This window comes from Uncinocarpus reesii, genomic scaffold, assembly GCF_000003515.1.
Source record: "Uncinocarpus reesii 1704 scaffold_5 genomic scaffold, whole genome shotgun sequence".
In the NCBI taxonomy this organism is placed as follows: Eukaryota; Fungi; Ascomycota; class Eurotiomycetes; order Onygenales; family Onygenaceae; genus Uncinocarpus; species Uncinocarpus reesii.
The window spans coordinates 2,434,768-2,461,423 of NW_003052496.1; the positions used below are offsets into that span (position 1 = coordinate 2,434,768).

General features: G+C 49.8%; 9 protein-coding genes across 9 annotated transcripts; 3 read left to right on the forward strand and 6 right to left on the reverse strand.

The window, feature by feature from the left end:
* Nucleotides 1-220: 220 nt before the first annotated feature.
* Nucleotides 221-847, reverse strand: UREG_07881 (uncharacterized protein; the record flags this gene model as incomplete). The annotated part of the gene is made up of 1 exon (XM_002583062.1): nucleotides 221-847. One exon carries the CDS (start codon nucleotides 845-847, stop codon nucleotides 221-223), a length of 627 nt encoding a protein of 208 aa, XP_002583108.1.
* Nucleotides 848-2,257: 1,410 nt separating this feature from the next.
* UREG_07882 (uncharacterized protein) lies at nucleotides 2,258-3,355 on the forward strand (the record flags this gene model as incomplete). The annotated part of the gene is made up of 2 exons (XM_002583063.1): nucleotides 2,258-3,214; nucleotides 3,275-3,355. The coding sequence occupies 2 exons, from the start codon at nucleotides 2,258-2,260 to the stop codon at nucleotides 3,353-3,355; spliced, it is 1,038 nt and encodes a 345-aa protein (XP_002583109.1).
* A 3,166-nt stretch (nucleotides 3,356-6,521) lies between these two features.
* Nucleotides 6,522-7,616, forward strand: UREG_07883 (uncharacterized protein; the record flags this gene model as incomplete). Its single annotated transcript, XM_002583064.1, has 2 exons — nucleotides 6,522-6,813; nucleotides 7,015-7,616. The coding sequence occupies 2 exons, from the start codon at nucleotides 6,522-6,524 to the stop codon at nucleotides 7,614-7,616; spliced, it is 894 nt and encodes a 297-aa protein (XP_002583110.1).
* Nucleotides 7,617-8,197: 581 nt separating this feature from the next.
* Nucleotides 8,198-9,739, reverse strand: UREG_07884 (uncharacterized protein; the record flags this gene model as incomplete). Its single annotated transcript, XM_002583065.1, has 3 exons — nucleotides 8,198-9,259; nucleotides 9,310-9,659; nucleotides 9,721-9,739. 3 exons carry the CDS (start codon nucleotides 9,737-9,739, stop codon nucleotides 8,198-8,200), a joined length of 1,431 nt encoding a protein of 476 aa, XP_002583111.1.
* Nucleotides 9,740-11,407: 1,668 nt separating this feature from the next.
* On the reverse strand, nucleotides 11,408-12,329 carry UREG_07885 (voltage-gated potassium channel beta-2 subunit; the record flags this gene model as incomplete). Its single annotated transcript, XM_002583066.1, has 3 exons — nucleotides 11,408-12,067; nucleotides 12,147-12,219; nucleotides 12,271-12,329. 3 exons carry the CDS (start codon nucleotides 12,327-12,329, stop codon nucleotides 11,408-11,410), a joined length of 792 nt encoding a protein of 263 aa, XP_002583112.1.
* Nucleotides 12,330-13,253: 924 nt separating this feature from the next.
* UREG_07886 (uncharacterized protein) lies at nucleotides 13,254-15,631 on the forward strand (the record flags this gene model as incomplete). Its single annotated transcript, XM_002583067.1, has 2 exons — nucleotides 13,254-13,746; nucleotides 13,809-15,631. The coding sequence occupies 2 exons, from the start codon at nucleotides 13,254-13,256 to the stop codon at nucleotides 15,629-15,631; spliced, it is 2,316 nt and encodes a 771-aa protein (XP_002583113.1).
* Nucleotides 15,632-18,067: 2,436 nt separating this feature from the next.
* On the reverse strand, nucleotides 18,068-21,876 carry UREG_07887 (uncharacterized protein; the record flags this gene model as incomplete). The annotated part of the gene is made up of 2 exons (XM_002583068.1): nucleotides 18,068-19,823; nucleotides 20,351-21,876. 2 exons carry the CDS (start codon nucleotides 21,874-21,876, stop codon nucleotides 18,068-18,070), a joined length of 3,282 nt encoding a protein of 1,093 aa, XP_002583114.1.
* Nucleotides 21,877-22,834: 958 nt separating this feature from the next.
* UREG_07888 (uncharacterized protein) lies at nucleotides 22,835-24,089 on the reverse strand (the record flags this gene model as incomplete). Its single annotated transcript, XM_002583069.1, has 4 exons — nucleotides 22,835-23,525; nucleotides 23,587-23,641; nucleotides 23,852-23,917; nucleotides 23,987-24,089. 4 exons carry the CDS (start codon nucleotides 24,087-24,089, stop codon nucleotides 22,835-22,837), a joined length of 915 nt encoding a protein of 304 aa, XP_002583115.1.
* Nucleotides 24,090-25,408: 1,319 nt separating this feature from the next.
* UREG_07889 (uncharacterized protein) lies at nucleotides 25,409-26,635 on the reverse strand (the record flags this gene model as incomplete). The annotated part of the gene is made up of 5 exons (XM_002583070.1): nucleotides 25,409-25,600; nucleotides 25,672-25,705; nucleotides 25,859-25,964; nucleotides 26,019-26,341; nucleotides 26,391-26,635. 5 exons carry the CDS (start codon nucleotides 26,633-26,635, stop codon nucleotides 25,409-25,411), a joined length of 900 nt encoding a protein of 299 aa, XP_002583116.1.
* Between the last annotated feature and the right edge of the window lie 21 nt (nucleotides 26,636-26,656).

Here is a 26,656-nt window from a genome sequence, read left to right on the forward strand (position 1 = left end):
AATGTCGGGTTGAAGAGCCCTTGACTGGAAATACACGTACCCAGTGGGAGCATCATATGTCGGACTCATTCAGCCCCTACAGGAAGCGAGTCTTCCCTCGCTTTCTGGATCCAAGGCCCCAGGCTCTGGTAGCAAGTAGTCCGTGGACTCTTGGAAGACTGCTCGTTTACCACAAGGGGTGGAAACGGCAGGTAGATGGACGTAAACTTTGGTGAACACTTCAGCTCTGGTTCGGGATCAATTTCATCACAGTCTCCTCCCATTTGGAGACCGTTTCCTCCCCTGCCTTCTCCAGCGCCACGCAAGGGTCTTGCCGCTGCTCCGATTCATCATCTGTATTAATCAGACTCCCGAAAACCTTCTGGACGTCCAGTTCTGCTCTTGCGAGATCGTACAGGCTCCGAATATCCGTTGAGCTTCCACCATCGCCGTTTGTAATTGCAGTCTCTCTATTAGAGCAGTTGATCAATCCCTCTAAAACACCCAGAACCACACCGACTCTCATCCCCAGCCGCCCACCAACCGGAAAGCCGGCATCAAAGCCTCGCTGGACGTGTTCGTGCTTTGCGGCCGACACCCCGTCACGATACCCCGCAGTGACATGCTGTCGGCGTAGAGAGGGGAGATCGGAGGGTTCTGCGACCGAAAAAGATGCGCCGTGGGAGGAATCAGCAGGGAAACCTGTGGTGTAGGTAGGAGAAGAGCCGAAAACATCGTCTAAGCTCGTCGTCTGGTATTCAGGAGGTGGTGCGGAGTGGGTGGGTGAGCTCATGGCGGTGGAAGGCGATGGAGGGGCGGAATGGTGGATGTCACCGGAGACTGTGGTGTCTATGGAACTCGGCGGCATTTTGCGCTGTTCCTTCAGCAATTAACTAGTTAACTAGAAGAATAGCGGGCTGTGATGGTGCGTGGTGGAATACTGGATGGGCTGTTCCTTCGATGAGGTTTGGGTCTTTTGACCCTTCAATTCTCCCGCCACCAGACCTCCGAGTCTGCGATGACCATGGGCGTTGAGCCTATTGCAAATTCGTTCTCTACTTTAGTTGGTCCTGCGCGCACTATCGAGGAGCGTTCGAATGCAATATGAAGATATCGGCTCATCAGTGAGCATTCGAGATGGCATTGACCACATTTGTTACATTGACGTCCGGATTCCTTGAGTGAAAGCTCCCAGAGTAATCTCGATCCCCTATGCGATTTAGAGAGAGATGAGTGCGACAATGGGCGAGCTTTGCTAAGAACATGATGTTACCTATAGTTGCGCAGACTAATCTGGAGCAGAGTTGTATCATTATGGCCCTATACGAACCGAAGAACTTGCTGCTCGCCCGACGCTGCATGGATTTACGGATATTTGGATGTGCTCATCGACTTCGAGAGCCAGCAGGCGGGAAGAATGAAGGCAAACTTCGTATCGCTCTTCCGAGTTCGAGAACTGGGCTTAACGAGCGCCTCTGACGTTGCTCAACGGCTGCAGCCGAAACCGATCGACCCTAGAAGCGAAAGGAAAGATGCCATGATCTTAGGAGAATTCCCGCTCGTCTGATCCCAGTCGCAAAACAGCCGTCCCTCAGGCTGCTTGGCTTTCAGCCAGGTGGCGTCAGATCCGCAGCGCCAGAGTGCTTCGGGATACTGCGGGCGACAGCAACTTGGCCAGGAATTGGATCCTATTCTTGGATGTTCCCGTGTTCTGGGAGAGGTTTTTCGGCCCCCAGCTCCTGGTTCCATCCATACAGGCACTTGGCTATGGGTCATTGCTTTTTTGCCGTCAAGCGTGAGATCAAAATCTGTTCGGATGCATGGGTTACATGGCCAGCATCAGGCAATGGTTCCAGACTCTCTCGTCTCGACTGCTCGCCGATTGGTGCCGGCTTGGGGTTCAGCCTCGCTTGGAAGTCAAGGATTGTTTGCTTCCCCTGCAATGGGCTCCTGCATCGTATCGTGAAAAGACGTTCCGCCTTCCACTGGCTCGACGAGAACTAGTTAAAGCAGTTACACGCTCCCTGGTGAGGAGTCAACATATTCCTGGAGCTCAGAGCCTTGATCCAATGGCCCAAACATCTCCTGCCAATGGCCACATGGTGACCCTGATCTGCGTCGCGCGAGCCTGCTAGGTAGTTAACTAGTGAACCGCTTCGTTCCTCCGTTCTCTCGTCTTTTAAGCTGCTCCTCCCCACCCATTGTGCTCCCATCGGCAGCATCACACCCGTCCCTTACGCCCTGCTATAACCCCCCCCAAGTATGGAACAACGTCATCATGACTGCTGCCAGAGCCTTTTCGCTACCAAGCTACAGGGAAGATGATCTCGCTGCGGCGGGGGCGAAGATGCTCTCACGATCCGTCCAGAAAATGTCTGCGAAGCTCATCAGATCCGCCATCGCGCCCCTTGGGGGAAGCCAAAGGAATAGATCGAAACCTACAAAATCCGTTCATTTCGAAGCTCACCTTGAATCGGTGTGCTACTTCATGAAAGATGACGAACCCTGTTTAATAGCTGCTCGGATATCAGCCGTGAAACGGACTCATGGCGACTATAACCCTCTCAAAACTCTCAACAAGGAGTCGCCTGCGCTGTTGCATGACTCGACCTGTGTGTTGGATATGATTTCCCAGTCCGCAGACCGAGCCGCCGATGCGCCGGTGCGAGTCGAGCAGCTCTACCTCTCGAACCAGAAGAGTGTAACCGGCACTCTGGCCGTAACGAACTTCTCCTTTGCACAACGTGTCAAGGTGCGGTTTACCCTTGATGGATGGAAGACGGTGTCGGAAACAGCAGCAGAATATTCTGGGAACCATCGTCACAATGGCTTCGACACATTCGGTTTTACGATTAGCCTCGAGGATCAGCACGCACTGAAAGACAAGACCATGTCCTTTTGCGTTTGTTATGTTGCCAACGGCAAAGAATTCAAGGAGGACAACGGTTCCATGAACTATCAGGTCGAACTTTCGAAATTGGCACGGCAAGCATGTGGAATCGGCTCGATTGAACCTCCAGCAGCCACCCAAACCGCTTCATCCCCAGCCATGACAAAAACGCGACCTTCGCGGGTTTCTCCTCCAGGAATCCTTCGTTTGACCATGTCGGGCTCTAGACCTAGCAATTTACCTACGGCATCTACTCACACCTCGTTATTCGGCTCCTTCTCACGGCATTCCAAGGCTGAGACGGAAAGCACCGACAGGAAGCAGGGCTCGAGGGAAACCGTGCAGGTAGGGATTCCTATACCCTGCCCTCCCAATAATAGGCGTTACTAACGCAGAAGGTACCAGGACGCACCACTTTGGAAGTACATGGACCGTCTCAGCACCAACGCCACTACGCTGTCTTCGCGGCAGATCAGGCTTCTGTAACTGCCACCAACGATAAATAGCCGCCATCCCGCCATGTCAATTTCCAAGGCATTCTACGCTTGCTGGCCAGGCTCACGTACTAATTGGTTGAAAGTAATTACTTTCAGCTTCAAACAATGATTTTACGACTCCTTGCTCCTCTTTCCGGCATAGGATTTGTTCGTTTGGGCATTCTCCCTTTATTATTAATGATTCCCAATTCCCCCTTTTGAGAGCGTTTTTAGATTCAGAAAAAGCGCATTTTTTGCATTTACATACGGTTTGGACACCCTGCAGCATTTACATAGTCGGGGGGAGAAGCCTGGGTTAATTATTGTGTCTTTGTTTCCCCCATTCCCTACCCTGCCTCTGCTCATCCCGTTTATCCCTTTGCTTAGCTCTTCAGTATAACTACTAGTACAATTTCCTTGGGTTTAACGGTCACACTGGAAAAATGGACCTGGCAAACATTTGCTCCTGTATTTATGGATATGAATTTTAGCTCGGATAATTACTTGCAGATTTTTATTGGACACCCTCCGCCTGCCTTTCTTATTCCGGATTTAGCCCAATCAGGCTGCCCTCACTGATACACCCATGATGCCAGTGGAGTTCACGTCCCGATATTCCATGCAGCGGTGACACACTCTCGGTGACTTGCAGGGGAACCAACGGAAGAAAGACCACAGGACCGGTCTTTTCATGGTACTCAACGCCATGTGACTTTGCCAGGAAGCAATGCTGAATATGGTAATAGCTGTTCGAACTCCAGAATCTTCTTTCGGTGTCTCAAAGAATAGCGTCAGGTCAGGGCCGTCTCGCTTATATTGCGTGCGAAGAACAAGCATTGGGCTCGTATAACTACCTGCAGTAACATCGCCAGGAAAGAATCGGGTTGCAGCTGGCTAACCTGTGTGTGTCGGATGGTGCTTAATCGAGCTCCTGTGAGCCTGTGAGCGGCCCTGATCAACATGGACGATCGACACAATAAGCCTTGGATGCAGTGTCGTCAATGTTCTGGAAGTCAAGATCCGGTCTTAGTCAATCTCGTATCGTGCGCTCAGACAAGCGGAATCGCAACAGGAATTGAGACAATTCAGACATTCTCCAGCGAATCATTTTTCTGCCAGTGTTGCAGCCAACTGTCAACTTAGGCGACTTTTCTTTTTGCTCTTGTTTCTTTTTTCGTGTCTGGCTCAGGTGCGAAGTGGCAGCATTCAAGAACTCTGGATAAAGATGACAATTTGGAATCCGTGTTTCTGGCGATAGTTCATGTAAGTTTAACTATGCTTTTTATTTCGGAGGAGCCGATGAAGAGTTCATAACGGCTGCCTACCCGACTCCCAGATTGAGACGAAGCGCGCTAAAAATTCCCAGAGATGAAAAGACTTTGTTGCACAGCATGATTGTTATTGAAAACCTTGAGGTGATTCATCGAGTCCGGGATCTTTTGCCGCTTCCCAAGAAGGATCATACCGTGAGTTTTGTCCAGGACGATCCATGTTCGTTGATACCAGGGTCCATGTCGTCTTTTCTCGGTCATGACCTTTCACTGCTGTGATGAATTCTTGAAATGCGTCGCGAGATACGGAGTACTTTTTGATGCCACGAATGTTGCGAATTCAACCACCGAGGCAGCTGTTCAAAGCATGCATGTATCTCACCCTCGAAATACCGAATCCCGGTTACTGCGCGGATAAGCTGTGGATGAGAAGTGAAATATTCTGTGTTCAAATGCAGAGCCATCTGCTTCGCTCGGCATCATGGCTTTTATCAACTTCCGCTAACTGCCGAGCTAAGACAGTGACACTGTCGGGGTTGATTGCACTTTTCGTTGAGGTAGCGAGTTCTTCTCGTCCCATTTCCTGTATAGTGCGGGCTTAGGTGACATTTTTATGGCATATTTTGGTCAAGTGCATGTCGGCTATTAAGCTTGACCATCTTCTTGTTGCTGTACTAATGTAGAAGTTTGATGTATAAACGTCTTCTTATAATTCTTGGTATGCAAATGATGCTCAGTTTTGCATAAGCTCATTTACATGCAATATTCAGTGACAGGTAGCACAAAACCTACTTGTACCTGGGATCAACCAAAATCGGCTGCTTCTCTATATCAGCATATGGGAACTGGCAAGGTTGGAGTTAAATAGTTGGCATAACCACCACAGTAGTAATCATGAGGTGGTGGCCTCAACTCTTGTGAGCGGAAAGGTAGCACAGCTTCTCACAATGTGTTTATCAGTCGTCACCGTTCTGGACCTCTTACAGCACCTTAGTAGTTGCACAGTTCATGTCGGACCACTGCGTGATCAGACAGCCTCTACCAACTTTGCACTTGATCTGATGTCACATATGTGCTGAGGAACACACAGGCGCTCTGGATTCCCCCGGAGACTTTCTGATATCATAGTCAACGGTGAATCAGAAGCGTGGACTAAAGCTGGAACATTTGAGCAGTATGCCTTTGTAGAGGCAGGTATAGCACATAGGAACATTCAAAGCAGGGTGAGTCAAATATATCGGGCTGTGATCTGTTCTCCTCGTTGCTGACATGGGCTGTGATAATAGCAGTTGGGACCTTTTCGGAGCTCACGCGGACAAACCTTTTCCCTGGACTTCAACTTCGCTGGAACTCCGAAATACGAGGACTAGCAGCGGAAGGGCGTCTCGTCTTTTAGGCATCAACCCCACGTGAAGCTGAAACGGAAGTCGGTATCGCGTTTGCCGACCAAGTGCAATGAACAGATGGATGGATAGCGGGGTGCGAAATTCTGATATAAATAACAAAGCGCCGACGCCTGGTCGTGTTGATAGAGTGGTCATGCTGCCCCGCCTGTTCGACGCCAGAGACGACCTCTTTGACTCATCTTGACTTTTATACCCCCTGAAGTTAGCCATGGGAGACGCGTCGACAGAAGTGCGCTTTATCAACAAAGAAGGCCCCGAGATTCGCACACCCAGGCTCATATTACGGCCTTTGCGTGAGTCTGATGTTGGGGATGTCTATGATATGAGATCGCGGCAGGAAGTCATGGTTTGGAGGTGCGAAACATGCATGCTGCCTTGATTTTGCGTGCAGCTGCAGAGCAGATCAGCGCGCGAGGGAGATAAAGCTAACGTGCCACGTCTTGGACGGAGTAGTCTCACCAAACTACCAGACCCAGATATGTCCGCAACTCTGACAAAGATGTGCCGCTGGAACGACGATGGCAATCTGAGTCTCGCGGTGTCGGAAATCTCGAACCCAGCGCGTGTTTGCGGCCTCATTGGGTTCAACACGAGGGACGGCCGAATGGAAGTGGGATACCTCATCCACCCCGACGTCTGGGGCAAAGGCTACGCAACTGAAGCTGTGCAAGCCTCGATTCAAGCGTGGTGGGAAGGCTATGAGGGCGTCACGCCAAGGGAGCACTTGAAGGATGAGCTGTACGCCTTCACGCACGCAAACAATGAGCGTAGCTATCGAGTTCTCAAGAAGTGTGGGTTTGAACTGGTTGAGGAATTTGAGGACGAGTATGGCAAAGGCGAGACTTGGAGATTAAGGCGGCCGGGCACGACCGATGCCTGATTGCTGAGGCAATGGAGTGCTGTATATGTAACTTCTTAGCACATGTAGGAATCGCATCCATCTGATCATCCATCTCGAGTGCAGAGAGTTGATATCAAGATGCTGACGTAAGCACATCGAGAGATCATAACTGTAACTATGCAGCTACAAAGTATCAATATTCTCACCATGAAAGACCAGCCCGGAAGCCAGGACAGTTCATCTATTCAATCCCTCACTGTCAACATGGCGGAAACATCGGACGCCCCCCCTCCCAGCCACTCCTCCCGCATATCCAATTCCACCAAACTCCTCCTCGGCGGCTCACTTTTCTTCGTCCTCTCCACGCTCATCACCCGTCGCTCCCTGAGCCGCCGTCGCCTCGCCTCCATCCCACCATACTATACCAGCGCCACAAATCACAAACCGCCTGTCAATGGAGCCATGGAGGCCCTGGAGGCACTCAATATCGCTACTATCAACGTCGCTAGCTTGGCCATGATTGGGGTCGGCGGTGCCATGTACGCCTTCGATGTCAATGGGATGGACGACTTGAGAAGAAAGGTGCGCGGCGGTTTGGGCGTCGACGGGTCGGGAAGGAGTGAGAAGGAGGTGGAGGAGGAGCTGGAGGAGTGGGTGGTCACCGTCCTCAATAGAAAGGCGGAGAAGGAGAAGAATGCTGGGGATGAGTCCCGAGAGAAGTCCTGGCTCAATGAACGAGGAAAGGAGAGATAGGATTCGATCGCCTGTTGGTCCGAACAGCTTCCTGCTCTGAGTTCGGCGTCATCCGGTTGCCTGCCTTTCTCCAACCACTGCTTATATCCGCGCTCTTTCGTCGACTGGGCGCCATGCCTCGAAATGTTTCGACCAGACTTTTGCGAGCCCTCGCGGTGAGCCAGTCGAACAACAAGCAATACCATTCAACTGAATACAGAGGCGCTGCAGCAATTCCCCGGCACCTATCCTCTGCCCTGTTTTGAGCGTGTTCCTCGTCGCGACGTTATGCAAATTTTTTGATCCTGCTACCGAAATAATGTAGCGGCCAATTCTTCTTCGTTAGCGTGTATTATTATCTACAGCATTTCATTTTTCTGCTGGACTTGTATGTAAAAATGGCTAAAAGCATCGGGACTTGGGATTTGGGATTTCCAATTGCACAGTCGTTGGAGTATGATGCATGGCTAACTTTAAAAGCAACCAATTTCTGGCTAAGGATTGAAGTCATTGACATTCCACTGAAAATCCCGGCATTGCACATGCCAACATCTAATACAAGTCGCCTCCATCGCCTCAATGAATAAAATGAGATGCATCTACTATTCTCCGTGGTTCATCCTCTCATACCTCTCCCTGGCAAGATCCTTGGTCTTTTCCAAGAATTCGTCGTATCTTCCCCGAGTATTTCGACCCGCTTCTTGTATTGCATCTCCAACCTTTGAACCCTGTGCGCCTAACCCGACACCTTGAGCGTAGAGTTCCGTGGTAACAGGCGCCGTCATTCCCGTGCCTTGTGCTCCAAGTCCAGTGCCCGCAGACCAGCCCATTTTGCCGAGAAGGGATGCCCCCTTTGACATAGCCGGAACGGAAGGCTGTTCTTCTTCCTCTTCGCGCTCTGGCTTCTGCTCCTTTGGCTTGTTGGATGAGCCGAACACCTTGCGTCTCTCTTTGGCTCGGTCGCGGTATTCGGGGCCCAGTTGCGACGATTGTCCGTCTCGCTTTTTTGCCAATTTGGCCATCGCTTTGGTTTTCAAATCCTCATTTTGGAGGTTATCGCGATGGAGCTGGCTTAGTCTTTCGTGCCGGTTGACCTCCGCCTCTGTCTTGAATTGTCGCATGCACAAATAACAGCATTTCCGAACCAAGTCGGCGTAAGACTGCGTGGACGGGGGTGGAGCTGAAGGGGAGGCATCGTTCGTATTCTCTGTAGCGCCAGCTCTATCTCGATTGTCATTTTCAGAATCATTGCGCTGGATTCCGTGCAACTCTGCATGCCTGTCACTCCAGAACTGTAAATGAGAGGGCACCGCAAGCTTCTTGGTGCCCGGAGCAACCCCAGCTTCTGCTTTTCTCTTTTTGATTTTATCACTTTCCTTGATAGCCTTTGTAGATTTGCTGGATGCAACAGCGCCCCTTTTCTGGGGTTTATCTTCTAACCCCTGACTTGAGACTTTTAATTCGGTCACGTACGCACCCTCATCCCAATACGCGAGTTTCATCGAAGGATTTCCCAGGGGACTGAATGTGAAGCGTTCCGTACTAGCAGTGGGATTGAGCACTGGAACGAAGACCCCGGCGTGGATATAGCTTGCGAGTACGGGTTTTGATGATATGGTGAAAGTTTCGAAAGAGTTATGGCGGGTTAAGGCAGCTTGAGCGTCCTGCCAGAGGTTAATACAAGCCCCTGAAAATTGGCGCAAACACATCTTACCTCAACCGTTGCAAACTCGGCGAAACCGTACCTCCAGCTCTCGTTAGTCCGTCTGTCTCTCACTAGTAACACGCGTCGTATGGAGCCTTCTCTGGCCCCCAGGTTCGAATCGCCTGTTGTCGATGCAACTTTGGCACCTTTTCTGGTGGTAGGCGCGGCGGCCTGGGAACCCGACGAGGGTTTGTAAAGTTTAGCAATACCTTTGGCTAATATTTCTTCCGTCACGCTAGGCTCGAGGCCTCGGAAAAGTAGGAACTGAGAAGAGGTGCCGTCTGGCGAAACATCATTATCCCCGGTGTTTATGACACGCTGAGCCGATTCCGCAGTCGCCGCCGGAACTTCTGTAAAGTCTATGATTGTCAGGAATCTTAGATCCTCAAGAACATGGAACGATGACTTACCCGTACGGACGGCCTGGCAGCGAAAGCATTTTTGACGAGTTGCATAATTGGCTAGTGTGCACTGGGTAAAAGTAAGTTAAAGGACTCCCAATGAGCGAGGCGTCAACGTACAATTTTACATATCCATTCCCCCTCGGCTCTGACACGGTTGCGATCCTCTCGTTCTCGGCTGTATGCAATTCTAACTTTGGCAGTTTGGTTATCAGTGTGAGAGGACCCATTCCCATACAAATAAACAGTGGGGAAATTCTGTTCTAAAAAGTCACGAGAGGCATCCAGCGATCTAAATCGAAGAAATCCCAGCTGACGGGAAACCTCTACCGGGGGGGTTAGTCAATCGATTCCTGGTGGATAGATCGGGCGGGGTGAAACCTCACTTGTCTGGCGGTCTCTGATGACTCGGACATCTTCAAGATCTTGGACATGATAATGTTGCATGAGTTCATTGGAGATCTGGTTTGAAAAGCATCGACCGGAAAACGTCCGGTGACGCGCACATCTCAGTATACTGTCAATCCAGAAGCGGGAAAGAATATGAATGTCGCCGGGCAGAGAAGGGAAGGGGGAATGAGCCAACGTCGTCTTCATTCATATCAATCGGCAAGCCCTCCATCATAATCTCTCGACTTTCTATGCCGTAATGTGGGGGGCGACGGCGGCGGCTTCGACTCCGGGATCGACTGCGGCTCCGGCTCCGGCTCTGACTGTGGCCCTTGCTCCGGCTGCGGTACTGTGGAGAACGATAGCCCTCACGGTCGCGGTCTCGGTAGCCCGAGTGGCCTCGTCGAGCTCTAGGTGATGGCGGAGCAGGGGCGTAAGTCTCACGCTCTGTTCCACGATAATCAGAGCGCGCGTCTCTGAATGCCTGGCGTGAGCTATAGGCGCCATGCCTTCTATCACGGGCAGGCCATCGTGGGGCTATGTCTCGAGGCATATCTTTGATGAGAGGCACAAGTGAAATCAGCACAAGCTCCAAAGAGAAACGGTTGTGATTGTCCACTTGGGGTCCCAGTGCGTGAAGTTAGCTTTTACCATGCGAAGGAGAGCGGGGGCGGCCTGGAGGAGTGCGCTTGTGATCTAGAGGTCGGGGCCGGTGGTTTGCAGTTGAGGGAGGTGAGTGTGAGGGCGAGCGGGACCGGGACCGGGGGGGATGGTCGTCATACATGCGACCGTTTTGATCTTCATTACGGTAAGGGGGCCGATGGTTAGGCGCGTAATGAGACATCATGGGGGAATATGTGCATGGAGAAAAGCAGATGTTGATGGATTGAGCAATGAAGATGAAAGCAAACCGGCCTTTGAATCTTTGATACTGAATTGTTAGTTACATAAGCCATTAGCTGCCCAGCATGGCGGCGCGGATCAACGATAATACGGAAACGCGGAACATATCTAATCCGTAGATACCCGGCGGATGATGTAATCTAATCTTGTATGTCGAGCACAGCGAAGTTGAGTTGATCTCGAGTGATTCTCTTTCTTATTAGTTCAGTGAATCCGTAATCCATACCGCGTACTCATCAAAGGCGTCCACTACTGTGATGAGTTGCGCTGTTGTGGTTTGTTGCGCAGGAGAAGGTCCAGGTCAGCCATGACGCTTGGTGTTAACCGGGACAGCACTCCCAGGCTTCGGATATTGTCAACCACCTGTTCGGGGTGCGAGGCTCCTATAATCACTGAAGCCACATCGTCATTTTTCAGACACCATGCCAGTGCCAGGTGTGATAGCCTGACTCCAAGTCTATCCAGAACGGGCTGTTTGCAGGATTCTTCTCAGCACAAGCCGGAATGCCAGGAGTCTGGGTTACCCCTACCTGTAGGCGCTCGACCTTCCGGAGATATGCCATGCTCTCGTGAAGATGGGAGACATTTTTGCTGTTGAGAATCTTAGCGCCGCCTTGCGGATCCGCGAGCCTCGCGCCGTTTGGATAGTTACATCCTCCCGTCAAAATGCCAGTTTTCAAGGGAGATGTCACTACAAGGCCGATCCCGCATCTCGCATATATATGCTGATACTCCCCTTCGACTCTATGCCGGTCAAGCAGGTTGTAGACTGGCTGCTCGACGATAGGCGCAACAAGCCCAAGACACTTTGCGATTCGGCACGCCTCAGTGATTTCGTCTGCGGACCACATGGATGTTCCCCAATAGAATGCGAGTCCTTTCTCAATGAGATAGTTGAATGCACGAACCGTCTCTTCCATCGGGGTCAGTCGGTCCGGTCGATGCGCACAGATGATATCAACGTATTCGAGATCCAGGCGCTTGAGAGACGCCAGGGTTGCTTCAACTATATGCTTTCGCGAGAGGCTTTGGCTGTTGATAGCCAGCCCTTCGCCGACGGCACCGTACGTGACCTGCCGAAACCTCTCGGGTTAGGGATTGTAAAACGCTTTTTGAACCTGGGTGTCTTGACAGCACCTTTGTGCTGATCACCAGCTCGCTACGTTTCCAGCGAAATCTTTTGACTGCACGGCCCAGGACAATCTCTAACTGGCCTGTCGAGTATCTATTCACCCCAACATTAGCCAGGCGTTTCGCGTCTCTGGATGCGACTCACTTCTCCGAAGCGTCAAAAAAATTAACGCCGAGGTCGTAAGCTTGCTTCATGCAGCGCATCGTGCCCTCTGGATACAAGAAAAATGGGTCATTCCAACACGCTTCCCGAGTATCACTCGGAGCTCTTTTGACGAGATTTGCTCACTGACCCTCGTCCACTTGTCCACCAAATCTATATTCCGTCAACGGCTGCGTCTCGTCAAGATCAAACGAAGGCACTTACGTGAGCCATTCTCCAAGGCCTATGACAGAAACATAGAGGCCGGAGTCTCCAACCCGGCGGTAAAGCATCGCGGTCGTGCTCGCTGGCGGTGATTCATGGACGATGGATGATTAACCTCAAAGGATAACCATAGCTCTGTTCCCCCGTTACGATAACGCTGTACAAATTCCATTTTTTTGTCATTTGCAATTCGTTACCTGGCGTAGCAGCGGCTGCAGGTCGTGCCTCGACCGCCGCTGCGGGATCCTCGCTACTCTGCACATCCCACCAGGATCCCCAGATGGAGGCGTCCAGAATGCCATCGAGCCCTGGCCATCAGCTTCACTCGCAGCACTGGGCATCCAATGTTCAGTGATTCGGCAAGGCTGGGACGAAGCTTCACTCCCCGTCTTGTTGCGAATCAACGGCTGCCACGGCGAGGTGGCTGGGATGCGCTCCTCAGGCGGGATCATCACTGTTCCAGCCTCCCACCACAACCCAATTCACTGAACCCAACCACCCAAACCCGCACAGCAGCGGTGGCAGCGTGCGATAATCATTCATAATGGCTCTTCAAGCTTGGTCTTCCCTTGTTCCTTGGGAACTTCCACCCTTTCTCCATTCACTCCACCTTTCTGTCACTTTCTGCCGTTGAACGACCGGCAATGGTCTCCAGTGGAAGAGCTACTTTGAAAACCGTTGACAGTAAGTTTTGGATTTTTCTCTCTTTAGCTTATGCTGGAAGACGAGGACGAGCGACTGCGTACTGACACTCATTCGCCATGGATCCAGGAAACAGGCCGCAGCTTGTTCATACTCCGTCCCAGCAGTCCATTGCGGCCTCCTCCGACTATTATTCTCTCTCCAATGTTACTGTCAGCTCTGAGCGCAGCAAGATCACCGTAGTGCGATACCAGACCCCTCCGTCAAGACCCGCTTCTCCGTCAGAAACGATGCTACGCGATGATTCTACGGGGCAAGTTAAGGAACCGTCGAACTCGCACCGTAACCCGTCGCAAACTGGCGCCCGAACGGATACGGGGACTCCCTCCGCTATCCTTGATGACACCCCATACATCCGCTTTGCGATCGACCAATTGACCCGCGATGAAGAGCTCCGGGGCCAGGGGCGCCAGGGCACTATTGTTGCCACAGACGATTATCCCGTTGAACGTATCATCCCCGGCGAGGGGTTGGGATACTATAGCCCCGTGAGGAAGCAGGACGAAGAACAGCAATTACAGCCGGAAACAGTCGTTGGAGAAGATCATCCCGGTGAGCAACAATCACCAGTGTCAATAGCATATACGGATCAAGCCCTAACCGAGCCCTTATAGAACTTTTCATTCCACTAGACCCCCCGCGGGACGGATATCGGTACCCTCCGCTCAATGCTGTGCCTCTCGTACTTCGCCCGTTGCTCCTTGGTCCTCTTATCGTATTATGCGTGTGTATGGTCGCTGCATTAATCTTCTGTGGCACATGGTCACAAAAGTACCTTGGGTTGTGGGAGTATGACGGCTTTGACGGGCCAAAATATTTTGTTTTCAGGTTTTTACCACCGCTACTCGCAGTTTCGATCATCTTGTGGGTCAACGTCGTCCAGGCCGCCATATATCGGGTCTCCCCCTTCTCCGTCCTCTCTCGAACAACCAACCGACGACGAGCGCTGCAAGGTTTGCCAATGGTACCACAGAATTTTCTTCTCCCCGATATGTCACATTTTCAACACGGGGAAGCACTGATTGGGCGCTTGCCTTTGTATTATTTGGGTTACGAGCTTGATCATTATTCCCGCTCCAGAGCTGTCTTTTCGTACCGAAGTGGTACATTATTGCCGAGGAAAGGTAGATTTGAATGGACTACTGTCCGCCCTGTCGCCTGGGGTCCTTGTTTCGTTTTACTTGCTGCTTGCTGTCGCTTTGGCTGCAGTTCTCGTTCGGTTCAATTCGGGACTTACCGGCTGCAATGGGACCCGGTCTGCCTCGCCGATATCATTCCATTGATCCAGAAGTCCAATCTCCTAGATGATTTTGATCAAACGGAAATAGCCGACAAAGTACGGGACCGTCTCCCTTCACGGCCAATCCGGTTAGGCTACTGGAAAACTTCTACTCAGCCGGAAATATTTTATGCCCTTGGAGAAGCAAATGGACCAGTGAAACGTCTGGCGGAACAGACTGATCGCCTGAAGGAAAAACCCAATGACAGAGGAACTGCCTCCGAAGAGGTCGATGTCGAGCGGCAACAGCTGAACTTGAAAAGCTCTTTTGAGAGGAACCTCCACTCTCCCTTTGTCAGATTTCGGTGGGCTCCTTGGTTCCTGAAGGACACCTTCATTGTGGCCTGGATTGTGATCGCGCTTGTTCTCTTCGTCGGTTTTATCGTCGTCAGTTTTGTTAAGAAACCTATTCGCAATGGTTTCCTTCCCCTGCTCCCGACTCTCCCGTCGCCCTCGGGCTTTTCACCATCCAACTTCCTCTACAGCTTCATTCCTGCCCTCATTGGAACCCTACTCTTTCTTGCTTGGCAGCCTCTGGACGTTTATTTCCGCACCATTCAGCCATTCGCGTCACTGTCTTCTCCCGACGGGACTTCCGCTGATTCAAGCCTTCTCTTGAAATACAATTCCTGCCTACCGTTCGAAGTCACCATCCTCGCTCTGACCAATCGCCATTACAAAGTGGCGTATATCTCTCTTGTTAGTTTGATTTCCTTGACTTTGCCTGTCCTTGCGGGCGGCATGTTCATGGCTCGCTGGTATGCTGCGGAAAGCGAAATCCGGATCTCAACACACCAACCCGCGTTTTATACCCTCATCGCATTTGTAGCAGTCTATGCTTTGTCCTTCTTCGCCCTTTGGCCGCGTCGGAAAAGATATCTCCCACATAGCGTCTCCACCTACGCGGACGTGATTAGCTTCCTATACCAGAGCCCCCTTCTTTCAGATAAGATATTCCGTGAACCTAAATCCAAGACGGACCTGGTCACGCGGGCGATCATAGCGCCGCCGGGGGAGGGGTTGCAAGCGCTTTATGCATTTGGTATTTACCACGGACTGGATGGAAAAGAGCACCTGGGAATCGATAGGCTGAGGAGACCAGAGAGAGGAGACATGTTAGTTTCCCCTCCTCCAGGAGGGAGACCTTTTTCCATATAACTTCCTCTTTGATGCATATACATGCGGAGTTTGGGCGATGTTGGTACATATGGTGGCAGCCTTGTGATATTACTTTTTCTTTACTCTTGTCCTTTTCTATGGTTGACGACTTGATGATCCAAGATACAATGAACTGTAATGTGTGATATGATGATTCTATGAGATATGAATGGGGATGAAACTAGCCCGAAAGAAGTAATAGACGATGGATTCATGGTATCGTGTTTTTGCATTTTCGGAATGGCTTGCTTCATGTCGTTGACTAGACGAAGACACGCGAAATGATCTAGCTGACAGCCCTTGGAATCTCCTAGCTTTAAATCTCGTTTTGTTCCGTACTTCCGGACGCCCCGATTTAGAGGAAGAAGTCAACAAATCGTTCAGGCCGGGGTGCTACTGCTTTATTGCTTTTCCAAATAACTGCCTGGTCAGATCATCTCTTTTCCAGTTGTCTCCATTCATCGAGGTGACCACGGAGTACCTACCTTGCAGTCCGTGAAGGTCCAATATTTGTGATAGCAGCATTGTCCGAAAGTTGTCAGGTTTTCCGACATTGAATGGGCATTGCAATCATTGCCAATCATCCTCCCACCTGCTTTCTTGCAGCAGGCTCTGGTTGAAGCATTATGTACTGCACCGTGTCGTCTATCATAGCATTTGCAAGCCTCCGCTGCGGAGAGCATCGTGGCAACGGCAGCGATCAGATAAAAGAGCTTCATTTCGGGCAATAGACACGAAGGAAAAATGGGGTAAAGAAAGGCGATCCAAAGCAGAATTCCCATCGGGGGATCTTTGCAGGACTTTTATATCATGGCTTCAAGGAGCACCACCTCCTGCGGTGCGGCGTTTGTACAACGTTGATGCGAGGATGATTGCAAATCTCCAGTTGCAATTGAATAACAGTGAAACCCAAGGGTCTTGGATGAATCACACGAGGAATTCCAACACTCCCAGAGACAGTGCTGCCATAGCTCGAGTTTTGAGTGTCTCCGGGAACTCCTTTTGGCCATTGTGCTTTGACCCGAGCTGCAGTGAATGTAAACCAAGGAAGAATCATAACTTGAAATCAAATGACTTCACTTTAGAAATGTTAGAAATAGCCAACTTATATATATAATTGGTTAACTAATTGCACACAATTGACCATGCTTTTGATATGGCACCAGCTTTCAGCCAAAACAACCCTGGGATCCCTATCCCGTCTACCACCAGACTCACAGGCTAGTCGCAAAGGACAAATAAATCAAATCCGAATACGGAAGGCTTTGTTCGTGCCGGGATGCTTGCGACCAACTGCTTTCCAATCTCCTGGTTAGATTATAGCTCTTCTAGTCGTTGTGAGGCTCAAGCAGAAATCTACATACCAGCGTCGATTGGGACGCGTGCAATTATCCAGCATCATATCAGGTGAGGCAATCCGACTTGCGGCCAAGATCGGTGCAGCAGTCTCTAAACGATGAGAGGTTCTCCGACATTGAATGGGCATTGCAATCATCGCCAATCATTTTCCCATACCTCGAACTTGCAACAGCGTTTAGTCGCAAGATTGTCCTTTCTACCGCCCCGAAGTCCAGCATTTGCAAGCCTCTGCAGCAGAGAACATTGTAGCAACGGCAATGATCAAATGAAAAACTCGCATGGTGGCGTTTCCGAATTTGAGATTGCTCAATATATATTGGGAAGGAAGTATGAATCATAAGAATGATCGAAAGATCTTCATTTTCCGAGTGCATCTAGCCGACTTATATAGTCGTTGATGGAAACACTTCCCGACTTGACTCCAATGCAGCGCGTGAGAATCCTCAACCTCTTTGGTGTTCATCCTCAAGGTAGAGAAGAATGGTGCAACAGCGGCTCGAATCTCTAGCTGGTAGTTAGTTACTGCAACTCAAGCATCAAGCGGTGGGGCTGAAGGATCATGCTACTAACTCGAACGACATCGGAATTTGAAAAGATTCGACTCCAGCTGGAATGCAAGATACCAGGTATTGTCCGGGTCTCCGCTTGGACAGATATCGGAAACTGCTCGTTAGCAGGATCACTTAATGCGGGGGTCTCCTTCCAAGGACTGTGCGGTCTCGCGAGAACATCCATCGGTGAAGGACGACAATGGGGATGTTGCTGTGGATGTGGTTGCAGCGAACAAGCAAGGGCTATGAGAAGAGTATCATTCTTGACTTCGTATTGACATGAGTTGACTAATTAGTTTGATATAGCCCGAGCTGAGTCAAACAGCACTTGAAATTTCGATGGACGTCAGCAAACCGTAAATTGGTTGCAAATACAAAGACTCTCTCTCTCTCAAGGGGCTACATGTTTGAAGGGTTGAACCTGGATGCTTCATAGCCCGTCGGTAACTAATGTTCGTCGGAGTGAGTGCCAGTAATGGATGCAAATCAGAAATTCAAAATAGCAACATATCCATATCAAAAAGGGTCAATAGAGCATCTTCTTCACAAGATTATGCAATCGACTCCTTCGCTTCTTTCTCGTCCCGGTGGTATCACTCCCGTGCCCCGGATCTCCGCTTGACTGGGATCGAGCGATCCGGCCGTCTGAGCACAAATCATCGCTGCGTTCTGTGTTGCTTGAGAGCATTGTTGCTTGTGCATTTTGCGTTTTATGCTCACAAGGATCATTCTGTCCCGGGTGTTTTTTCCTCGCCTCCCATTCGAAAGACGCGCTCTCGCGGGGAGGTGCGAGACCCAAATAGACAGACTCCGTATGGATGCCCGCTTGATCGTGAATTGACGGATAACTTGAGTTGGGAAGGTCCCTGAATTCGACTTGCTGGCCCGGAGCGATGTCGTTCAACCCTTTCGGTGTCATGCTGACCTGATCGCTTACCATGGAGGTGGTTTGTAACGGGAATCGGATCACGTTGCGGCCTCCATTCTGACCCTCAGAAGCGTTGATATGGGGGTTTAGATGGGGCGATGTTGTAGAACCCTGGAGCGGGCGATCTGCACTTGCGGTCGGAAGCCCTTGTGGATACCTTCTCCCGGAATAATAATCCTCGTCAAGTGATGATCTCGGGATAGAGGTAAAGTGGTCAAGGCTTTTCCACGTTGAGAGCCGTTGCTCCGTTTGAATTTCTGCCTGCGAAAACCCGCCGTAACCGCCGATCCTTTCAGGCCTCCCACTAGCGGTAAGACTGGAGCTTGATGCTTGTAGTAACTGCTCTGAAGGGTTAACTCCGGGAGCTGAGAGCATCTTTCGGATCAAGAGTGGAGGGACCTCCAGATCTTGGTGCAAAGGGGACTTCCCTTTATCCTGCTCTTGTAGTATTTGAACCGAATTTTGGCTACGGAATGCTTGGCCCCTAGAAGGATGGCTTGAAAATCCAGTCGGCCTATCTAGAGAACCTGACCCTTCCCGATGGCTACGGTACAGAGGCCGTGACTGGCTAAAATCCGAGGTATTTTTATTATCATCTCTCACAGTTGGCGAATAAGCATGTGGCCCGGAAGTGAGATGTTCATGGTTGTGGTTTGGTTTTGTGAACCGCATCTGAGATGCATCGGAAGACCTGTATTGACAAGAGACCGTCGGTTTCTGCCGTCGCGGTCTCGCTGTTTCAGTGCTACTCTCCGAGTCACAGAACGTCCCTTCAGACATTTGTCGATATTTTTCAACAATTGACGACACGGAAGACCTTGCATCGAGTCCAAAAGAATGATATGCCGTGCCATCCGCAGACTCCTGACTAAGTGTCACCACATCTAGATCGAGATTCTCCCTGTTAAACCTTGGAGACGGCACCGGCGGTGGTACGGTAATAGTATCATGAGCGACTTCCGAGGGAAGACTAAACGGGTTTGGCCTTGGAGTTTCTGGGGGAAATGGCCCGCTCGGGCGTCTTTGAGCGTTGCTGCTGTGTAGAAGAGGTAAATCCGGATTTTCGTAACGGTTTAAGGTCATAGGGCGGGTCCCATGACTTTTCTTAATTTTGGCAGTGCTCATGGAATGACCACGATGATTCTGACATCGACGGATAAAGTACAGACCAATGAAAAGACCAAGGACCATGACAATGGCGAGCACAACAAGGCCCACTAGAGCCGCTGACACTGTTTCAGATTCTGCTCGGCCGAGCACTGGGAGGGACCGTTGCATCCTCTGAGCGTTCGGGATCAGATGCGCATAACGGCGGGCAGCAAAGGTTGGAAGCACGGCTTCCATTGTTTCGCGGCTATAACAAAGTTAGGACTTTAGCTTTAAAAGGAATGCATGATTTTGATTGCAACATACAACAGGGGCTTGTACGAGGATGGAGGAAATGATATGAGAAAAAGAAACGATCGAGAACTGCCGAGTTTTCAAAGAAGTTTAGATTTTCAACAAAGCAAGTAAATATTGGAGACCATAGCCACCTTTGTCTAGGGATATAACCAGGGATTTCCAAAGCTGTTGCATATATGATCTAAATAATTTAGTAGAAAAGCTTGCATGGAGGTTAACAGGGCGACGCGCAGAGTTTGAGAACGAACAAGCTTCAGTTCAAGAAACTGCTGGTGAATTAGCTAGGGCCTTGAATTGAATTCATGATGTCTTGTCTCAGAAGGAATAGTGAGAATTCTCCATGTGAATTTGGCTTCCAAAGTAGTGAATTCTGAAGGTGAAAAATCAAGAAAAGTACATTTCGTCACCTTGCAACTTCAGCGCTGCACTCGGGAAATAGTGTGGTTTTCCGGAATGTCATTTCCTCGCCCCTCGCACTGAATCTTTAGTTCCATTTCTAGGGAGGATGACAGAGCATCAAAAAGCCACTCTGCTTCATCTTTCTCACCTATCAGGGGTGTATGTATGCCGATCCAGCTCCAGCGTAGGAGCTGTGGTTTACACGCCCACAAGCCGACTCTGCGAGCACCAAACTCTTCAGTTTCTTCAGGGGGGAGATTAATGAGACTACAGCAGAATTTCAGTCGGTCGACAAGCTGTAAGTAAAAGAGCCATTCTTCATATGTGTAGCGCTTGGGAGGCGATCGTCCTATTTCAGGATGAACTTTGCGCATCTCGCGACTGAGCAGATATTGACGGCGATATCGGTGTTGAATGTTGTTTGGATCTTCCTCCAATTCCGCCAGCCTTCTTGCATAATAACTTGCTGTGGCTCGACTAGCCTGAGTTTCGGGGGGTTGGCTCAGGATTTGATGTAATGGGTGGCGAATGTTCTGGATAATATGGTGGAAAGGCTCCCAGAAACGGCGCTTCAAGTTTACTTCTCCGGGCAGAATGGTTAGTTCGCCAATATAAATGGCAGTATCGTCGAAGATTCGCGCAAGGGTGTCTCCAAACGCCGAAAATAGGATTGTGGTCGTTGGAATAGCAAGTAGAGACCACAGAACAAAGAAAGGTCTCGACCAAGTCGCCCCTGGAGCGAAATCTCCATAGCCTATGGTTAAAAGTGAGGTATATGCAAAATAGAGCGACTGAAAATAAGTCCACTGGGTTTGACGTTGTGATAAGAAGAACGCTAATGCCCCAAGGAACCATAAGCACATCCAAGCAAAGAGGGAGGATAGGAGAGAGTACCACCGGGTATAGAAGGCTGCAGTAAGGTGTATTCTGCGCATTAGATAGAATTCTTCTTTTTTCCTCTGGTCCTCTGATGCTTCTAGGCTCTGAGGCGCCCATGGAAGCAAAGACCAGCGCCCAGTCGTTCCGGATCTAACGCGCTTAGCCACTGAAGCTCGAATCTTTTCAGTAGTTCTTGCAATGATTTTATGTTTTCCTCGTTCTATCATGAGTGACCTGATAGATTTTATCAGAAGCGCAAGTGTGAGAATTCCCCCAACGGCATACGGGAAAAGTAGGCCGCGACCTAAATGGGTTGTTGGGGCAAGATTACCAATTCCATCAGTGAGGATTGTGAAGTCGGCCCAGTAAACCGCATCAAGATAAGCCCAGCCCTCGATATGGGCATACACCAAAGCACCGAGAAGAAGATACAGCATATAGATGATGCTCTGCAACATGAGAGAGCGCTGACTAGTAGTGAGATTGAACTCCCGGCTGTAACGCCGAGTTTGGGCGCCATAGATCGTCACAAGCATTAGGGAAGAGATGAAAAAGTAAAGGGCGGCAGCCATAATCGCGTAGTAGTATGCCTGGGTCACCTGGCGATTGTGCATATCAGTGCGACGGGGAAAAACGGCCGTCAAGCATATCAGCAGCACTGAAGAAATATACCAGCCACCAACCGTGATCGGCTGAGCGATGGAGAAAGGTACGCGTTTTGCCATGTTCAGCAAGAGCGATAAGTTGGAGACTAAGGCAAAACCTAGGGATACGGCGTTGAGAGCAATTGCCCTGCAGAACACCATTGCAAGCCCTGTTAGAGGTGACCTCAGAAAGCGATTGCACCAAGGCAGCAGATCAGCCCACAGCGCATTGGGGTGCGGGTCTGAGGGGAGGGGGGGACAACCAGGCAGGGTCTTTAATGGTAACCGGTACGTGGCTTCTCGACTCTAGCCGCCAATGCTGCGAGAGTGCGCAGATACTAAAGGCGTTTGCGACGGGGCCAAATGTTCCCTGGGGGGATGTCACAGGTCAGAACACCGTTCTTTTGTGTAACGCCGTTGCTTGAGGAGCGCTGTTGTACAGTACAACTGGAGGGGAGTGGTCAGTGGCATGTCAGAACGCACTGCTAGCAAGGGAATGACGGTGCTCGCAATCCACCACCTGGTGGGCAGCAGGTAAGGGCGAGATGCCGGGTCAGGGAACGGAGTAGGGTTGCTGGCGTTGTCTTCGGCGCGGTCAGACGCCATGTCAGTGGCATTTCTTTCCATCGTTTCTGGCGCGGTCGACCTCGCCGTCGCTGTCCTGGCGCTGGATGGATTAACTATGAGATGGCTTGTCGTTGAGCAGAGTGCTAAGTCGGGAAAGGCGGCTTGGCGACTCGTATGACATTAGTCAGCGTTCTTCCATTGATTACATAACCAGACCGATCTTTAGATTCAAGACTCCGCTGCAGAGTACACTTCTCTCGTCTTGAGGAGTGGTGGGCTTGATCGCTAACTACTGAATCCTAGGTACTTGCGCCGCACTATTGGACGCATCTAGCTGCTAACATTCATGATTGACAGACTATACTTGACAGTCCAGCGCGCCGGAAACCCTGTTTTTTAGACTCGCACCCTTTCCCCTAGTTACCCGGTTACGCCGAAACCCCTCTCTTTTGGATCATGACTTGTCAACAATCTAAGGTGCCGCATTCAGGGCCGCTTTAACATCTGAAATGAATTTGTCATTGGCATATGCCTGGCTCGCATCCCATAACATGACACCGCCGAAGCTGGAGAAGCTCCTGGAGTATTCGATAATCTCCGCCAGCCTCGCTGTATCAACATATCCGGAACCAGCGGCGCTGCGGTTCGCTGGAGCGCCCACAAATACTTTGACGCCCTTGTTCTTTGATACCGTTCTGGCCCAGTTGTCCCACGTGTTGAGATTGAAGCTTTGCTGTTGCTCTTCACCGGGTTGGAACGCATTTAGACCGCAGAAATTGTTATAAAATTGAATAAACACAGCGTCGAAGATATTGCCTTCAAGGATCTCTTTATTATACCAATCTGGATAAGGACACTGCGGAGTAGCCGTTAAATAATATTTCTTCGAACGATCGGCAGCCATCAGGCTTCGCAGCCGGTTAGCGAAGGGGGCCATATTAAGCACAGTCGCTTCAAAGTCGAAATCAAACCCGTCAATGGCGGCATCTCCAAACGGCCGCGGCCTTGTAGACCCGTTCTTCTTTGGCCCAAATGTTTCCCAGATCATGTCGGCGCCCGCGATGGCCGCCTCCTCGGATCTGAATCCGCCTTCGCTATAGGTCGCCCCTCCAATTGACAGGAGAACGGTTTTTCCTTTGCGCTGACACTTGGAAATGTCCGCTCTAATCGACTTGGATTAGTTCAAGTCGGTTTTGATACCAGAGGCCGAAAAGGTTCTCTCACCCAATGTTAGGGCAATTTAGTAAGTCTGTGCCGGGAAAAGTGGTGCAGTTATCCCCTTGATTAGCAAAATTTATTGACGGCGCACCGCCTGGACCGTTTATCAAGGTCACAAACGCGAGTTGGAACACCTTCGAATGGAGCTGTAAGTTTCGGAGGACTTTGTTTTCTCACATATTGGATTTCATACATCAATATTTGTATCTGAAGCATTGACAAATTAGCAGGTCAACAAATCCATGCCCTTTTCTGCAGTCGGATTATTTACTTTCGCAGTAGTACCCGAGGGGTTTCTGCGCAAGGTCACCAGAGCCTTCGCCGTATGAGTTTTGTCCTACATCGTGGTACTCTTAGTACACGCTATTCCAGGATGCAGCGATGTAGCCAGCGCACGCACACATACCCCAGTAGAGAGCAAGGTTATTCGAGGACGTTGTGTTGAGGCTAGCGTCTGCGGCGCTAAAAAGGGCAATCAGGCTGAGAAGGACGCTCCAAATAAAAGACATCTTTTGTTCAAGAAGGTGGAGCTGGATTCTAAGGAAGAAGATATCGATACCATTTCATCCGATATCCTACGACAGTGGAATGAGAGTCTTTTTATTTAACCGAGCCACAGCCTCTATCGTCTGAAGCGATAATATGCCGGCCTCATATGCCCAATATCACCGGAAATGGTTTTAAGGAATTTAAACACCCACGCGATCATACTCTTCGTAGTCATTTTGCGGTGGGAGGGTCAGCGGGTTGACGGCAGAAGGTCATGGGGCAGTTGTACTGGGACATACTGGTAATATCTAGGGGGGAACTGGTTGGGTCTGGGGGTTAATTGGGAACCCATAAGAAAGCCCCTGGCCTGAGCTCCCGGGGTTCTTGACACAAGATTACCCAAATTGTTATTCAGTATCACCAGACAGCTCTAGCATTGATTGCCAGACATTACTGCAGGCTACTGGCCTAGTCCTGATTTGGAATTTTACACTCTTGATGATGGCTTTTATCACAAGGTGGACCGTGGTTTGTTGATAGATGACTATCCATCATGATCTATTATCAAAAGCTTTATTCATTTTGTTCTTCTGCAACATTAGGTCACGTTATATTTCCTCATGCTGGCTGGTACAACACTGATGGTGCAAGTGATATACAATCACATTAAAAAACCGAGAAAAGATCAAGACAATTTGATCTAAGACATATCTGAAGACTCTTTTAACATCAGTGGAAAGCTGGCACTCATACTTAAAAATTCATTAATGTAATTATATAATATTATGTCATTTTTGTTTTACTCTGCCCCTACAGATCTGGTTGTACCTCTCACGAACTACAGAAGGTAGTAAAATAAACAACAGGCCACACAGTAGAAGAAAATCAACAATAATATGTGCATCACTCAGATCTTTCCACACAGGATGAGCTTCCAAGGCATCAAGATGATGTTTAAAGGTATTCTGTCATTTGCAGGTGGCTTGCTATAGTCCGATGACCATGGCTGTATGCAGAGCTACATCTCACAATTGACATTTAAATGCTAAACCGAAAAGGAATGGGAACGTATTAGCAGTGGCATGTATTAAATAGTTACCAGTGAATAGTCTATCTGGCTATTTAGCCATGGATCCTTAAGCAGTTCCTTTGCTGTCTTTCTATCTTCTGGTCGCCATTGAAGCATCCCTCTCATAAAAAATAAAAACATTTCTTTATTTCTTCCGCTAAGAAACTCTTCGATGCTTCCAAACTTGATTGGGGTATCGGTATGTCATGCTTCCACTGTCCTGTGAAAGATTTATATGAGCCTCTCACATGATCACATCTGCTGGGTACTTTAGGGGAAAGGCAGATAATACATACCGTCTTCAGTAAAAAATTCAAGGCTCCGTTGTCCACGCTCAAGCATATCCAAGGGAGGCGGCCCCAGAATGCCAATCACCTCAGCAAGATGCGCACGGGTGGAATACCCTTTCCCATCAGGATCATTGCCATGGAACATGTGCTTGCCCTCAAACAAGTCCCAGACCTGATTTCCCCGACTCATTAGTAGCCTCAAAAGAGCGAGATGAAGTGGGAGAATATAGAGTAAAAACATACCATGACGCCAACATTCCATATATTAATTGGGTAGCTCCATTCAGCCTTCAGCATCACCTCTGGAGATCTGTAAACATTGGGTTGAACATCATGGTTTCTCCTCTCATCTCCTCATACAGCTGAACCGAAATTACTCAGGACTACTTGGCCAAACGTCTTTGGCAATTCAAACCGTCGGGAAACATACACTGGTTTCCTGTTGACAAACTTTCGTGGTGAAGGATTCTCCATTTCAGCTTTTGTAAGGATCGCTGTGTCCTCTATTTCTTGAAGGATGTTATCACTCTTGATGTCTAAACAGGCTGGGGTTAGCGGCCGTACTTTTGAGAAACTGAAGTACTTCTTACCTGTATGGACAAGCTTGCATTCGGTATGCAGGTAGTCAAGCGCAAGAAAAACTTGCATAAGGCCAACCCTGAGTAGGTCCTCAGTAAATCGATGACTGGGATTGCGATAGAGTAGATCTTTGAAACTCTCCCACATGGGCTTCTGTACAAGACAGTGATGGCCACCTCCGGGGCGAGGAATGATAAACGCATCTAGGGCCTTTCTCACATGGGCATAACCAGGGTGCGACGGATCTCCTTGACTCAGATACTTGTAAATCCGAAACTCTGCTTGGTTAGTTTCATCACGCGTATACACCTTGACCGTCACATATTTATGGCCTCTGGTTGCGTTAGCCTGTCAATAGTTGATCATCGAGGGAGCTGACTTACTTGAGATCACGAGCGAGCCATACGGTGGAGGTAACCCCAAATCCCAGTTCACCGATGATCTGGTATCTGGAACTCAAGACGTCCCCAATGTTGATAGGATAATATCGTCCTTTCTTGAACCCTTCAAATCGTTCCTCATCAAGCTCAGGCCCACTCAGTGTTTCGAAACCAGTGGTCGGAAAACAAAGGGGAGGGGAGGGAACTCTTCGAAAGGTGGCTTTGGCCCATCTCAGGAGAGAAGTCATGATGAGGGCACGGAGGAGCAC